The 17,310-nt window shown below is 42.3% G+C and overlaps 1 protein-coding gene across 1 annotated transcript in view; it reads left to right on the top strand.

The window, feature by feature from the left end:
* Positions 1–17,310, top strand: part of akap6 (A kinase (PRKA) anchor protein 6) — a 151,548-nt gene that overhangs the window by 88,562 nt on the left and 45,676 nt on the right. The window contains 1 exon segment of the mRNA XM_026340395.1: positions 3,837–3,957. Within this exon segment, the coding sequence (XP_026196180.1) occupies positions 3,837–3,957 (121 nt within the window).

Below are 17,310 nucleotides of genomic sequence, written 5' to 3'. Positions count from 1 at the left end.
GCTTCTCTCCGTCGTCCAGCTCCCGTCATGCGTCTGCTTTGTTCTTTCCATCATCCCCTTCACCTCTGCCCTTTCCTCTAATCTGTACTTCATTTCTTTATTTCTCCTTTTTCTCCTTTCATACACTCCCACTTATTGTCTTCATTTGCTTTCTTCTTTCCCCACTGAAGTACTGTTCCATACAGTCCTGTTTCCTCCTCCTCTCACTGTCTTCTTCCCTCTCTCCTTGCTGCTGTATGGAGGATGATGAATTAGAGACAGCGGTTACAGCTGCTATCACTGTTGCAGCAGCACAGAGGAAGACAGTGATGAAAAGAGGGAGTGAGAAGTAGAAAGAGAACGATGATGGCAAATCCATCCGTTTAAGCCAGACCGGAAAGACGCTGTGTTTTTTAACCAACAAGCCGACACCAGAGGTTCATTCTAAGACCTGCAGTTTGAAGTCAATGGCATCGTCACGAGGGTTTATTTTGTTTCTAGACCACTTTCATCACAGATGAATCACAGATGACCTGCACTCTGTACTGTCCCTGAACACACTGGAACAGCAGCTGATTGGCTGCTCCTCTGTCACTTTCATTGTGCAAAGTCTACACAAAAAGGCAAGTGTTGGTTTCCTCTGGACATATCAGAGTGTTTAGAGGCTTTAGGGAGCATTAGTACATAGCAGACTCCACCTCGACAGGGGTGGGGTATCCACCAGGCCGGCAGCAGGTTGAGTGTGAAGGGGTGGTTGTGGACCTGTCTCTCTGTTTCAGAGCTGTGGCATTGACTGGCGCCATTCAGCCACTGGAGCGCTCCGGCTTTACATGTCCTAAAACATACTATCAACATTTATTAACATGGGTCCTCAGTATTGCTACTTTAGCTTTTGGCCTGCTCCCCCCAGTGAGTCACATACTTTGCTCAAAGGCAGTAGCGTAGCTGATGCTAAACTTTGCACATGCAACTGGAAGGATAAATCAGATCTACGGCATCTGGGTGACAAAAACACATTTAACTGCTCAACTTCAGAAGACTTTACTCACAACGTTTTCCAAATATGTAGGTTTGTACTTATTCACATGATATCAGCTACTGGTGCTACTGTTTCATGTGTTAACTGAATTATAACGAGTTCGAAATGAATAATAAAATTCTATAATTCACATTTCCTCAAGTGACTGAATGTCAGTATGGCTGTAACACTCCCACGCGCTCCGTCAGCGCTGTGTGACAGAAAGCGAGCCTGACACTTCAAACACTGTGTAACTGTCCCGTTGTTGAACGCAGCCCCGCAGTGCCACCACGTCGCTCCTTCCTCTCCGATTTGTCTGTTTTCCCGTCTTCACCCCCCGAGAGATCCTGTTTTACAAAGCGTTTAGTTAACATTAGTGTGAGAACAAGACGGAAACAGAGGAGAGGAGGGGAGCTGGGGTGTGGAAGAACGGCAAACGACAAGAGAAAACAATCTGTGCAAGTGTTGTATCTGCTTCATCTGTCTGAGCCGGTAAAGGGCCGCTCGGCTCGGCGCATAATGAGGAGCACCGCCTCGGGGGAAGGAACAGCACTCGCTTCCTTCATTTCCTTCTTCTCTGTTTAGTTCTTATTTCATTGAGAGATATGTGAAGAGAGGGAAGAAGTGGGACAAGATATCTGGACGTGAGGGCGAGGAGCAGTTGGATAGATGATGGAAGAGTTAGTCAATGAGTAGAAGGGGGCGGGGTGGACAGGCTGATGACAACTAAGGATGAAGAGCAAAATATGGAAAGTTAAGAGAGACTTAAGAGACTTACTCTGGAAAGTAAGGACATTACCATAAACTGAAGTCACAGAGTAAAACGTTGGAAGAGAGTGAAGATGTTAAATGTTAAATGTTTGAAAAGTAAAGAGTTTGATGGAAAAGTGCACAGGTGTGGTGAGAAGAGGTGGTTCACGGACAGAGGACAATTTAGTAAAGTGGAGGCAGGTGGGGATAATTTCGAAAGTTCGAACAACGTAAAGATTGTGGAATGAAATGATTGAATAGAAGCAGTTTTTGGAAAAGAGGACGTATTGTGTTGTTTTCACTTCTTCAAAGGCTGTTGAGTGTGAAGAGTTACTTAAAGGGTTGAGGTGAGATACTGTAGGTACTGAGGAGCAACGTGTGCGTCGTCCCGTTCAGTGTTTTGGCTTCATGATGAATGAAAATAGCAAAAATGGACGTGGTTCTCTTTTGCTTCATGTTTGTGTAATTTCATTCATAGTTTATTTTGTCTACTTTGATGGCTTGTCGAGTTGCTGTGTATGTGGATATTTATGTTGTGTTTAACGTGTGTGTGGCTTTTTGATTAACTGTGTGTGTGTGTGTGATTATCAGTGTGTGTTGTTTCTGTGTATGTGAGACACTGCTTTTGTGTGTGATTGTGCTTTAATGAATGTCTCTGTGCACGGCTGCGTTGACTATCATATACATATATTTTGTGTGTGTGTGTGTGTGTGTGTGTGTGTGTTGTTGTGGAAATGCTGTGGGCCTGACAGAGCTGTCAAAATGTCGTTGTTGGCGACCGAAGAATTTCAAACAATTTCACCGCTAATGTTGAGAAACATGTTGGTGATCCCCGCCGAGACTGAAAACCACAGAATATATAAATAATAAACACACACACACACACCTTAACAAAACGGCTGACAGTAATGTGTGTGTTTGAGCAATCGGCCCCTGTACCAACAGCATAAATATTTGATGTGATCCTGTGTCGAGGGGGAGGAGGCGAGGGGACGGGAGGAGGAGGAGGGCGAGAGTGGGAGGGATGAGGTGGAAATGAGAATCTAAAGGAGAGAGACAGGAAGGGAAATGAGGGAGGGTAATGTGGTAAAGAAGAGATGGAGGAAGTGCTGAGGGAGTAAGATAAGAGAAGTGAGGTTTGGTTGGATCTGGTTGTTTTTAGTCTCTTCACTGGTTCCATCTTTGTCCGTCCTGTCCCTCAGACGAGCTTGTCCATCGTTATTTGTCCCACGAGCTGCAGATCAGCTCAGAGACAGGTTGTGCTGGACAAGAACTGGCTTGTACAACATGTCATCTGTCCACATCTGAAGACTAAAGTGTTCATATCTCTTATAAAGTAAATTATTTCAAAGGCGAGATCAAAAGCCAGCTGTCACAGGTAGGTGGGAGCACAGTTCGAAATTAACACCTGCCAAGCGCTAAATGTGGGTTAATAATTTTTTAATAGTAAGTCTCAGAAGACTGTCTGCCCCACTGCCAACCGACTGTCAGTGGACGAACGTTTGCGTGATTGGTGTTTGACAGAAGCTCATCACCAAGATAATTACACAGCTGATGGATCCTTCTCCAAACTGTCCTCTAAAGATGCTAGTTAAGGTGGTTATTTCCTCTCTTAAGGAGGAAATAAGAGGACCGGTTTTACCTAAACCTGCTGCTTCATTCTTTGGTGACAGGTGTTCAGGGACAGTGCAGACTGTAGGTCATCCATGACTTGGAAAACAGAACTGTAGAATAACTGTAGAATCCAGACTTGTGTTCTGGCTGTTAAATCGAATTCAAATATGAATTTGACCTGGAGATTATTGTGACTGCTGTAGTTCTTCTTTCTTAACACCTGCAGTGGAAATGCAAATTACCATTCCCTTTAGGACCTTAACCCTAAGGAAGGTTCATTGGAAAGAAAAGTAAGAGGATCAAGCAGAATCTGACTGAGGGGAGATTCACCTTTTACCCAAGCTTCCTGTAGTTTACTGTCGTCAGCTGACATGTTTGCACAAAATGCAATAACCTTTGAAAAAGTAGAGTCAGTAACAGCAAAAAGAAACAATAATAACTCAACTTAATAATCGTTCTGTTTCTGTGCCTCCAGCCTGCAGGAGTTCGAGGCCGAATACCAGGAGCTTTGGGATTGGCTAATGGACATGGACGCCATGGTAACGGACAGTCACCAGCTGATGATGTCAGAGGAGCAGAGACATCACCTGTTCAAGGTAAGACAACCTCACCTTTCACTTAAGATCAGTTATTACCATGAGTCTGAACACTGCTGCGGTCACTGCCAAACACTGGTAAATCTATTAGCATGGGCTCCGAAACATTCAGACACAGTAGGTGATGATGAGACTGAATTGTGGTTAAACAGGTAACATTGCTTCACACTTCAGTTCCTATACATCTGCTAATTAAATTAAATTAAATTAAATCCAAGTTTGTGACCATTTTACTTTTTTATGTCAAACGATGATTCATTACAACACATATCAGATCAGATGATGAGGCAAACAACCCTTAATAAGCACGTGCAACAGAACTCAAGGAATCACTGGAAAAAAGGAAATATCCAGAGGATAGCCAGAGTTCTACATAACACGTTTTGCTCCATATTTATTTCTAAGTGCATCAAGACACTGCCGTCTGTTGTGTTCTTGTCATTGCGTTTACGTTTAGTCATTTGGCAGAAACCTTTGTTCAAAGCGACTTACACATGGAACAGGGTACAGGGGTAAACCTGAGGAGGTCTCGCTTAAGCTGGGATTCAACCCTCGTCTCCTGCATGGAGGGCAGCAATCTTACTGCTACACTATCCAGTCACATTAGACACCAGCAGCAGTGTTCAGATGAGCACCATCATGTGTAGTGGTGCTCCATCAGAAAACACCACTGACCTGTATCTCAGCACCTTTGTGCTTCAGAAAGGAATGAGCTTCATCCACCTCTCTCCTGTCTGTACGGCACGTCCTGTGTGTGCTACAGGTCTGTATGAAGGCATTTTCATCTTGACATCGCACAAATAATAGTTTTATGTCAAGAAATTGTTAAATTTCCCACGTTTAGCTGCTGAACGGCGCAGCAATGACTGCTCATTGACGCTGAAGCTCGAACACTCAGAATGTCTAAATGTGTAGAAAAGGAGAAGTAGCCAAAGCAAATGATGGCCTTCATTCAACCATCAATCTGTCTGTCCTCCCACTTCACACACACACACACACACACACACACACACACACACACACACACACACACACACACACACACACACACACACACACACACACACACATCATGTCTTCATCCTCACCAAGGAGAATAGGATTACAAGGCATAGCCTCCCTCATAACCATATCATAGGGGAGTGTGTGCATTTATGTGTGTGTGTGTGTGTGTATGAGATGCCACTGGCTGAGTTCCTGTGTGTGTGTGTGTGTGTGTGTGTGTGTGTGTGTGTGTGTGTGTGTGTGTGTGTGTGTGTGTGTAATAACTTTATTGAAGTCAAATGAATCAGACAGAAAAAAACATGTGTAGTGATCAGAGTCGTCCCCTTATGTCCTTCACACGCTGCTCTTCTATAGTTGTGAGGGCACTCGTATGTAATTCTAACCTCAACCCATAAACACACTGTTAAAAACACTAATGCACAGATCCCCACACACACACTGTCGTTCTGCTCGAACACCAGTGTTTGGGATCGAACTGCTGACTTCTCTGTCTTTTCTTGCCCAGAAGGCTACGAAGCAACGCACACACACGTAACTTTGTGTTGTTTTCCACTCTTTCTGTCTCCTTACAAACTTTTCTTTTGTGTGTGTGTGTGTGTGTGTGTGTGTGTGTGTGTGTGTGTGTGTGTGCATACATGATTTATTTAGCAGCCGATGAGACTCACCTGGTCTGCGAATTATTGATAAGTGTAAAGATGAACCTAATTTCTCTATAGGAGTCGCACTTAAATATTCATCTCTGTATGAATATTCATGGCGGAGATGATGCATGCATGAATTTTAGATGACTCTAGAATCGCTGGGCATTCTCTCTCTGTCTCTCTCTCCTTTTTTCTCTCTCTCTCTTTTTTTTTTTGATGTGTCAACTCTCCTGTTAAAATATTGATGCGGAGCTCAACAGCGACTCCTCACCCGGTCCAAGGTCGCTTTCTTATACTGTTTCTCTCCCTCTCCACCACTGAGACGTACACAGACAGGGCTACAGGGCTCCAAACTGTAGGCTGCTCATGTGTGGCTCTTTTTGTCTTACATATCACTCACTTGTAACGTGTTGGGTCTTTTTTAATTCATCAGCATCTCATACAAACAGACAATTAAAACTGTAAAGGTCCTGCATTCAGTCTGGGCACTGCCTAAGTCCACACTAATGCAAAATGCTGTAACCTGTTTTCAGCTTTGGAGACTTGCTGCTTTTCTCCATTTGAGAAGATTGTAAAATGGTGTGAATGGCTCTTCAGCAGATTAAGGAAACAGAAACATCAATACGGCTTAATTGTGACAGCGTAAGGACCAATACTCTAAATGTCTGTGTACAAACATTGATTGTTGGTTGAGATCGGTGTCTGATATGTATATATACTGTGTGTATATATATATCAGATTTATGTATATATATACTTTTTTCTGACAGAAGTTATTATTTATTCATTTAACTAAAGTAATAATCTTCTAGTTTTGTATTGCCCTGAAAGCTTATGTTTGAAACTGTTTAACTACACTTAACTAAACTCTGCAGATTCAGCTCCTGTTAATAGTCTCTAGTTTCCAACATTATCCACTTTTCATTGTTTTAAAGTTTCATACATGATCTTTTGAACACGGGTCCACATCCACGCTGGGAGATTTCACCGTGCCTGCCTCCCTCTGTGTGTGTGCTGCAGAAAAGCTCTAAACCCTGTTTTTTAGCCTCCACAGAGCACAGAACCTCGCTGTGCTCCTCTGAAATGCTGGGGGACTCGACCCTGTAACCATAGTAACGCCAGGGCCCGACAAAAGTTGTTCTTTTTGGAGGTGTGTGTGTGTGTGTGTGTGTGTGTGTGTGTGTGTGTGTGTGTGTGTGTGTGTGTGTGTGTGTGTGTGTGTGTGTGTGTGTGTGTGTGTGTGTGTGTGTGTGTGCTGTGCAGCTGAGAAAAGCGAGTGTGTATCTTTACATGTTTGTTTGTGTGTCCTCCGGAAAAGGAAAGCTGGGCTGACAGTTGTTTCTGCGGGCCGGCTTGGCAGGCCGAGGCTCTACTGTTTATTGTGATGTTAGATGGAGGCACTTATCAACCTTGGTAAGGAGGGAGGAAGGAGGAGAGAGTGTTTTGATGCAGATATGTGTGTGTGTGCGTGTGTGTGTGTGTGTGTGTGTGTGTGTGTGTGTGTGTGTGTGGTTTTACATAGACACATGAGCAAACAAGTGATTTTGGACCAAAGCCTTTGAAACTTGATTACCAACTGGAAAGTTTTCAATAATTTAAAAGGATCTTTTACAAACTAACAGACTGAACTGTTTATAATTCATTCTTTATTAATGCCCCAGTTGCCTCCTTGAGGCGTCAAGGATTCGGGGTTCAGTGTCTTGTCCAGGGACACTTTAATGTTTTTCCTTTGTCTTCATTAAGGTTATAAAACTGGTCCGAGGTACCAAAGTCACATTGGACACAAAGCTGACAGAACTGAGGGGCAGAGAAATAAAAAAACATGTTGGATTTTAATCATTTACTGCAGTGAGTAATATTTAGTATATTTGTGTTTTCAGAGCTCACCTGTGTGGGATAATAGAGACAAAAGGTTTATTCACACTTTTAGATCAGAGTCTGAGTCATGTCTCTGTTTCTACCTCAGTGTGTCTATTCCACATTTCTGAGTAGCCACAGACCATCTAACCTGTTCACTGAATTCTGTTAAAACTTCATCAAATTACAAACACTACAGACGTCCAAGGTAAACTGCATCATCCCTTGTAGCTGCTGTCATCCAATCACACATCAAGGCTCATGTACTGCAGCCATTAGATGATGAAGGTTCAGTTACCAGTAACCTTTGGGTTTGGAGAAACTTGGAGCTACTGCTGCCCCACTTATCCCAATCATCAACATGTCATTACAGTAACAGAAACGTCGTCCTGTTAAATCCTGTTCTCTACATGCTAAAACACTTCAATCTGAAGTTGTCACTTCTCTCTGCTGGACAAAACATAGAACAGTGACATTATTTCTAAATGTGTGTTTGACATCACCAGTAAATTTTTTCATTGACTGGTGATGGATTTATCTTTTATATCTGTAATGTGCTGATATCGGTGGAAAGTTTATCAGTTGGGCTCCAGTGAACTTGGTAAACACAGTAATCTGCCTAGATAAAGCTTTCAAGGCATCAAATTCTCCTGTCGACGTCGATCGTATATGTTTATATGAGACGAAAAAAAGAAGCTTGACAGAAAGTCAGATTAGTGGAGTGATGCTTAACACACACACACACACACACACATAAACGCACGCTCACAAATTTCATTTAAGATTTCATTTGAAAATATTTCACTGCATTAAGTCATCACAGATGTCTTTCCCCATCTCTCTCTCTCTCTCTCTCTCTCTCTCTCTTTCTCCCTGTGGCGAGTTCCAGTGGAGTCCAACTAATTACAGTGGCTATCAGGAGTGTGTGTGTGTGTGTGTGTGTGTGTGTGCATCCCTGCCGCTAAATTCTCATTTCAAATAGCCCATGGTGCTCCAATGGAATGCTGGGCTGCAGACACATGCACACTCACACACACACCTGCTCATTAACTGGGTTCCAAAACCAATCAGTGTGGGTGCGACAGAGGAGCTCTGTCTGAAGACACACACACACACACACACACACACAGAAAGTGTGTTTTCTGCAGTTGTCTGTTTATCTCTGTTCCAAACCAGAAGGAGAGACACTGAACTGATTACCACACACAAACTGGTACACAGAGAGAACTCAATACTACTTTATTAATCCAGATAAAGCAGTTTAACCCTCTGAGCCTCAGTCACGCCTTCATCTCACATTTATAAATCAGAAGCACATGTGCATCATAAAGTAGCTCTGTCATAAGCCTGTAAGTAAAACGAGTGAAAACCAAGCACATGACAGGTCACAGTACGTGCACACAATATTCTGTTATTATAAAACGAATCCGATCACACTGTAAGACTTTCATGGTCGTGGTGACACTGTGCTCAACAGTTTGTCGTTTTGTCTCACAGTTTAAAGACAATAAAAAATAGCACCTTATTCATCCTGCAGTAAATTATTGTGCCAACATGCTGAAGTTAACACAGTGTACAGACGTACGTGTGGACAAATACAATGTGCAGGTCGAGGTTAGAAATTATACAGGCTCCAGAATAGTAATCAGTGATGGCACAGATTGTAGTTGCACAACAGGTATAATGTGTATAATAGTTTGGCTCAGCCGGCTGCAGCTCAGAGAAGGGAGATATTGTCCAGTTTAACAACAGCAGGGAGGAACGAGTTCCTCAGCATCAGTGGCATCAGTCTTTTAATGATGGTGTTCCTGTCACCATCTAAGAGGGTGTGGAGCTCCTGCAGAGTTTGACCAATCAGTTGTACAGTTGTAGTAAAGATTCTGTTCCTACATATGATTATGTTTTTGGTGCAAACACAATCTATGTTGTTTACTAGCACATCATGACCAGGGAGCCAGATCCATAACTGAATACGCCGTCGAGTTTCTCTGCTCCCATTTTGACTCGGCCTAACCCTGACCGTCAATTTACTGTGGAGGTTGACACTTCTGACATGGGCATGGGTGCGGTGCTCTCCCAGCAGGCAGAGAGCGCCAACAAGATCTATCCTTGTTCCTTCTTATCTCACCATCTGTCTTCAGCCAAAAGGAGTTACAGCTTTAGGGACAGAGAACTTCTGGCAGTCAAGCTTGCACTTGAGGAGTGGCGCCACTGGTTGGAGGGATGCTGGGCACTCTTTTATCATCCTCACAGACCATAAGAACCTGAAATAGCTCCAAACAGGTAGCCCAGTGGGCTCTGTTTTTTTTTTTTCTCTCTCTGACTGTGTGATTTTGGGTTCGGGTCTGATTACGGACCTGACCACCACCTTTGACTGTCGTTGTTACTGAACTGTCCCTGTCATTATCCTGCTGCTTATTGTGCTTCACTCACCTTGTCCGCACTCTGCAGCCAGCACCATGTCTTCCACTCCCCAGACTCTGCGCTCCAACAATTCCTCTCTCTCACTGCCTCCTCTATATCAGCTCCTCGGTACTCACCAGCCATCGCCTTGCTATAACGGTGCCTCTGGACTACATCTCCCAGCATTCCCCGCTCCAATGCCACCACTTCCTAGTTTTCATCTAATAAAGTTCCCCCTCCTTCCAGAACTCCTTTGCACAGTCAAGCTTCTTTGTGTCCTCCTTGAGGTCCATGACATGAAGAAACAGCTGAAGTTGTGGATCCCCTGTCTTTGCTCTTTGTTTATGTTGAATGTATCACATCATATTCTGATATATCTGTGTTTCAAAGTTGGACATGGAGCTATTACAGCTTTAAAATACAGACCACTTTGGAGGTGAAATGACAAAAGTAGTCTGCAGTGTGAAGGTGAAAGGTCAGAGCTTACAGTTCTAATAAAGCTGCTGCAACATTCTGGAAATCATGAAACTGAAATGAGAACATTAAGTAAATTACTGTTAAACCAGAGATAAGATTACTGTATGTTGAAAGTGACATGTTGGCTGTTGATGTTTCCATCTTAAACAAGATAAAAGAAATGAAACACAAAGAAATGAAGAGAGAGAAAAAATTAAACTGAAATGGAAACATGGGAAATAATTTGTTTTCTGTGCTAAAAACTGTGACCTACAGTGAATTAGGTTTTGAAACACACCTTCTCAGCCCCTCACACACACCACCAGAGAGAGGGAGAATGAATGAAGATAAATGTTAACCCGAGAGAGAGAGTAAGAGAGAGATAGAGGGAGACTTAGGCAGGGAGGTAGAGAGAGAGAATCTTTAATTAGAGACAGATGACTTTGCCACGCCTCAGAAGGCTGGAATTACACTGCAGGCTATGAGGCGAGGCTAATTTCACATGTAATTGTTGCTGCAATCCTCGCTGTGCTGCTAACGCTCCCAACCTCCCTCCATCCAGAGAGAGAGAGAAGGCAGGAGAGGAACAGGAAGAAAAAAATGAATAAATGATTGGAAGAAAGAAGAAAAGTAATTTGCTGCTGCAAACGTCAGTGTGTGGAAAACACCTTCAGCTTTCTTCCTTAGGACCAAGGAGGGAGGGACGATAAAGGAATGGATGAAAAATGAAAGAGAATGAAAAATGATAGGGAAAGAATGAAGGAATGAAATAAGGAAGGGAAAAGAGAGGAAGGAAGAGAAATAAAGAACAAAATTAATGAAAAGGAAAGAAGAAAATAAACAAAGTAGAAATGGTTGAATGTAAAGGATGAAAGGATAAACTGAAGGTTTAATATAAAAATAAATATTATATACACTGTACGATGACGAATAACAGAGAAAAAACAAATGGAGAATCCACAGAGGAAATGAACAAAGATGAAACAGGACAAATAAAACATGTACATGAGGAGTTAAAAAGTGTCCTTCATCGAACCTCTGCTGGTTTAAGGTGGGACAGAAAGAACGAAAATAAATTTGACAGAGAGAGAAAGAAAAAGATCTGTCTTCAGCCATTAAAAACACACTTTGAAAGAGCAGAAATCTCTCCTTATCCTACAAAAGAAACTTCCTGCAGCTCAGGAAAATCTCACACACACACACACACACACTCTTCTCTTTCTTTCTTTGTAGACTGATAGTCCCCTTTCTTCTCTCCAGAGACCTGCAGAGCTCTGCGGCTGCCTCAGTGTGTGTCTGCTGTGTGTACAGTGTGTGTGTGTGTGTCTGGCAGCATGCGTCAAGTCAAACGCTTCCTGGGTCACACGTCCCGAAGTCGCGTTTTGTCGTTTGTCACTGCTTGTTATACGAGCAGGGAGCTGAACTCCTCTGGGACTGTGTGTGTGTGTGTGTGTGTGTGTGTGTGTGTGTGTGTGTGTGTGTGCCTTCACACATTTTCAGTCTCTCACTCTGTTTTTATCAGATTTCAAGTGAGTTCACATTCTTTTGTGTGTTGTTCGAGTTCGGCATGTTTGTGTGAATGCGTGTGTTTGTTATTTTTGCTGGGATCGTGGGGTGGGGGAATGTCCCATTTTACTTTTTTAAATCCTCTTAAGTCCTTTTAAGACAAACAGACTACAATACTTTGAAACCAGCTGTACTTCTCACACCACAGGATGCTGCTATGTTGACGTGAGTGTAGAACCGACACAACTGATTTCAGATGAGATGCAGATTACAGGATTATTTGATTGGAGGAGATCCACAACTGGAGCAGCAGATCAGACTGTTAACCACTGTGGGTCATTCTGCGTCAGTTTTTCTATTTGTAGGTGTTGAGATGTAAGAGCAGGTGTTTCGAGCAGCACAGACGATATTTACAAAAGCCATGGGAAGGTTAGAGTTCAAGAACCTACAGCGATTTACTGCACTAAAGCTTTGCTACTGCACTGTACTACTACTACTGTACTACTACTACTGTACTACTACTACTGTACTACTACTACTGAACTACTACTACTGTACTACTACTACTGTACATGTGTCCATATGTACTAAACACTGACGTCTTGTGCCAATAAAGCTGAAGAGAAGTAGAATGTAAAGTAGAACATTCATTAAGAGTAACTTGAGTAGATCAGACCTGATTCTCTCACAGCTTTATTTTTAGGTCATAACCGACTCACAGGACATTAGAGAAGTGAGAAAGTGAACACCGGCCCTGGGCTTCAGATCTACAGGCTTCACATTCACCTGCTAGAAAGAAACTCCCACACAGACCGGACAGGAGCTGGAACAGTTGTGTGTCCTTAGTTTACTGGTTGTTATTGTGTCATAGCATCATTGTATTTTTGCTGTGATCCTGCAGAAATAATCAGATTACAGTAGAGTAAAAGTTAAAAGTCATTCAACCAGTGGTGTTTAAGTTTGTTTCTGCCTCTGTTCATTTACGTCTGTTGTTTCAGTAACTAAAACATTGAGCATTCACATGTGCTCAACTATAAGTTTGTGTGTTTCTGTCCTGTAGAACATAAGAACACACAGAAAATGTGTGTGTGTTATCTTTAGTATGTTTTAGTGTGTGTGTGTGTTGCCGTGTGCGTCGTCAACCTTGTTGTGTTCACTTTTTCGCCCCTTTGTGTGTGTGTTTGAGTTCATATGTGTGTTTCACTCTCAAATGTCCTTACGTGTGTTTCAGTGTTTGTGTGTTCACACGTTCAGACCTCTGTGTGTCTCTATGTGTTCACTGTTTCTGTCATCTCATCTGTGTGTGTGTGTGTGTGTGTGTGTGTGTGTGTGTGGATTATGTGTCCTGTGGGAGGCTGTTTCCTGTGCGTTTGTTCTGTCAGTCTTGATAAAGTCGGGGATATATCTGCTTTAGAACAAAGAGACACGACTCAGCAGCATCTCACCAACTTTCCCTCTCTCTCTCTCTCTTCCCTCCTCGCTCTCCCTATCCCTCTCTCTCTTTCTCTGTTACTCTTCTCTCTTGAGACTCCCTCAGCTTCCCAGGAACGCCGTCTGACTGAAACTTGACGCTAACTCACACAGAAACGAGCAGGAATCTCATACAGAAATGAAAGTAGTTTGACGTTGAGCGTGGAGCCAATGTCAGGCCAAGGTTGGCTGTAAAGATGTTTGGAGAGTTTCCTCTAAAACAACGAGCGATGGCTGAAACACTCAGCAGCAACAGAATTCAAACCAATCAAACTGAAATTTTAGAGGTTTTCTATCAAATCAAGACTGTCATCAGGTGATCGCTGACACAAAGTACATGTTCAGGCATCCATGAGTTTAACTAGCTGTTAAACCGAGGCTCAAGTCTGGGATGAATCATTTTCCCTCATGAGATCAGGGATGTTTGAGGCAGATGCCGTAATCTGAAGTCTAATCTTTCTTTAGGTTAGAGATGGTTATTTGAATTATTTTTGTTAACTGATTATTCAGTTAGTCCTGACATCATGGCCGTGACCTAAACACATACATAAATAAAACACATCCAGACATGACAGAGCTGTACACTAAAAATACATAGACACACACATGTAGTGGCTCTGGTGTGATGGTTTTTCTGTTTGGAGAGGCAGTGGACAGACTGATGAGGGTGACGTCATGATCCGAAGCTGAGTGTAGAGTAAAGAGTAAAGATGATTATTTATTATTTACATCAAAACAGAAAAGACTAAACTTTCCAGGCTGCAAAGGACTGAACATAGCACAGACTGCAGTGTTAGTTTTATCTTCAGTGTGTTGTGAGAATAATGTTCAACGCCACCGTGAAGAGAAAACACCAGCCTCCTTTTAAAATGTGTGTTTGTTTCAGAGAGACAGAGAGATGGAGGAGGTGTGTGTGTGTGTGTGTGTGTGAGTGTGTGTGTGAACACGGAGCACACTCAGTATATTGTGTGTGAGCCACACACGTGTATGTGTGTGTACATGTGAGTATGTGGTTCCTCCATTCATCACCCTGCTCTCCATTTGACCTTGGCACCTTCTTCATTAGAATAAAGATTGTCTGTCGTTTAGGCTACATGGTCGGTTTGCTGGATACACACACTCTCACACACTGAGCCGTGCTATTACATTTCTGTCACTGTAGCGGAATGGAGAGAAGAGGGGAGGGGTAGAAGTGTGGAGGGAAAAGGAGGAGGCAAAAAGGAAAGGAGGGGAATCAACAATCAATTGTTGGAGTGGTGACAATGACGTGACTGTTCCAGGTTTTTAGTCCTCGAGTCGGCTCTCCGGAGCACTGCTGTCAGTTCACATAGTGTTTAGTTCTTATGATACAGTAGAGCTTAACTCTTCTAAAATCCTCAGAGCCGTTCATAACTGTCGTTCACAAGTGCAGCTAATGCTTATTTTATTGTTACAGTGTCTGTAACAACGAAACATCTTTATCCTAAGGTTCGTGGTCCCGACTCTCTGATTTGAACAATAACGCACCACCTGCAGGTGTGTTAAACTTGATTTATAGTATGTTATTTATTCTCTATATCAATATGGAAACTGACAGGCAAACAGTGTAATGACATGGTCTCTCCTTCTGAACACATAGGAGAGCATTACAAGAGTCCAGTTTGCTGGTTTTAATGTAAGAAATAGAAATAGAAAGTAGGTTTGGTGACAGACCTGACAGGAGCCAAGGTTTCTGACTTGTTGGCTCAGGTTAGGGTTCATGTTGTGGCCTGTTTTTCTCTCTGAGCTGTTGAACAAGTTACTAAATTGTTCGTTCTTCCTTTGTCGTCATGCTTCGGTTTGGCACTGAAACAGCTTTTAGGTTTAGATTGAAAACGAACTTCTGTTGTTATCGTGGTTACAACAATAGATGACTCACAACTAGTTTAGTCATTTTCACTTGTTCTGCGATTTCATCACAGATTCTTTAGAAAAGTTGTTGTAAAATGGAACGATCCCTCAAAGTGTAGGATTTCTAGTTACAGTGTGGTTTGTTCAGCTGGGATAAAAGCGAAACCCACCACAGACTGGACAAACCAACTCTGTCCCACTCTCTGTGTATAAAGACGGTCTTTGTTTAGATGCTCAATAGTGTGATCCATCCGGCTTCCTATGGGGTCAGCAGCACACAAACATGGTCCTATTTCTATACTTGTGAGCCCTGATTTCAACTTAACCCTAAATCTATTCTCAACCCCCAACCGGATTTAGAATCCACAGGACTCCAACATGTTCTAATCTTTCTGTTCTTATTGACTGAAACCTAGTTGTCTTGTTCTATGTCTGTATGTTTCCTGGAATTCCTGCACACTTTCTCCTCTTTCTGATCTTATTGTTTCTTCCTCTTCTTTCCTGCCATGAGAGAATTCTCAGGGTTCTTAGGGGGTCAAAGGTCACTTGGCATCATTACCAGTTGCAGCATCCCACAACCTTCATGACTAACTCTTTACTGCCTCCACTGTTTGTAAAACTAATATTTTATTAGATACTTATCAAAACTCATTGATGTTATTAAATCTTTCTATCTTTATGGCCTCATTATGTTGTGGGTTAGACTCATATCATAACTCCATAGGTTCAGGTTGGTGTTCATCAGGGTGGTGCCATAGAGGAAAGGTCACAAATGGTTCATCCTCTGTGGAACAGGCAGGCACACAGTGTGTTCATCCACATTTGCACATACATTTGGGATTTTTATGCATTTTGAAGTGTAGCTTTGCCACAACCAAATAATAACTTTCATTTCAGGCCAGTTTAACTAAATACATTTAAACCAACGATCAAGTAAACAGTGAAATCCTTCAACAGACTAATAAAAATAACAATAACAGTCTGTATGGTTTGAATTAATCATGTGACCAAGGCACATATTACATAAACAGAACATTTTCAGGTGAATCAGAAAAATCCATGAGTAGCTGAGGGGACGTTTTTTATTGGACGGTGATTAGTTTGTATATTCATTCAACTGTCCGGGACGTTTCTCTCTATTTTCTTCTCCCTCTTCTTTTTTTAGTTTCTCTCCATCACAACACACTGTTAGAAATTCCACCCTTCTAGCTTTGTACTACTGACCCCCCAGCTAACACACACACACACACGTGACTCGCTGCGAGGCTGAATGGCGAGCCGTCCTCACCGCCCAGTCAAACGGCTCATTCATCTGGTTTCCATGGTGACAATTAAAACATGTTGCCAGGCCTTTTGTTGCCGCCTCGTTTGCAAAGGAACAAAATCTCAGCTTTTTTGTTTTGTTTTTTCCTTTTTGGTCCAAACAGAAGAGTTTTAATTTGGTGAGAGAGAAACTTTCAGAAACTCACAGCAACACTGAGCAGAGTTTAATTTGAGTTAGATATAAAATTAGATTTAAATCAGTTACAGTAGTTTAGTACGACGCCAAAAATGTGTGATGAGTTTGAACCTGCTCGTTATAGTTAGTACATGTTTTAAGTATCTTTGAATAAGTCGAATTTAAAATCAATCTTATTTTTCAATATTCTCTAAAAAATAAAAACAGGATTGGACCAGTTTAGTGGAGTGTTGCTCAAAAGATTTCTAACATCAGTCCTAGGGAATGTAAACAGGTCAGAGCTAAATAAAAAGTAAAATAAATGAAACACTGTCATGAAGTTGAATGTAATAACTGTAATTTGTAAGAAGTGTTGACAGACATCAAACCAGAAACTAACTATTATGTTTTTCAAAAACAAATTGAAGCAGAATGAATAGTGGTGATTATTACAATTATTGTAAACCTGAGAGCGCACACACGTCTCCTTCCCCTGACCTAAACTGGCTCTCCTCTTAACCCTAAAACCAAATCTTAACCTTAAACGGACCTTTAGTGTTTTGAGGAGAAGCCAAAATGTCCTCACAACGACGGTTTACACACAGACCACAGAAGGATGTGCACACACAGGTTGAAGTGTCTGGCAGTATAAATGGGGTGTCACAGAGCCACTTCCTGCTCTTTCAGAGCCGGTGGAACATCCATCTC

The sequence above is a fragment of the Anabas testudineus genome, chromosome 22 (assembly GCF_900324465.2).
Source record: "Anabas testudineus chromosome 22, fAnaTes1.2, whole genome shotgun sequence".
Lineage (NCBI taxonomy): Eukaryota > Metazoa > Chordata > Actinopteri > Anabantiformes > Anabantidae > Anabas > Anabas testudineus.
The sequence above is the reverse complement of the archived record's forward strand: the minus strand, read 5'-3'. Positions and strand labels throughout refer to the sequence as shown.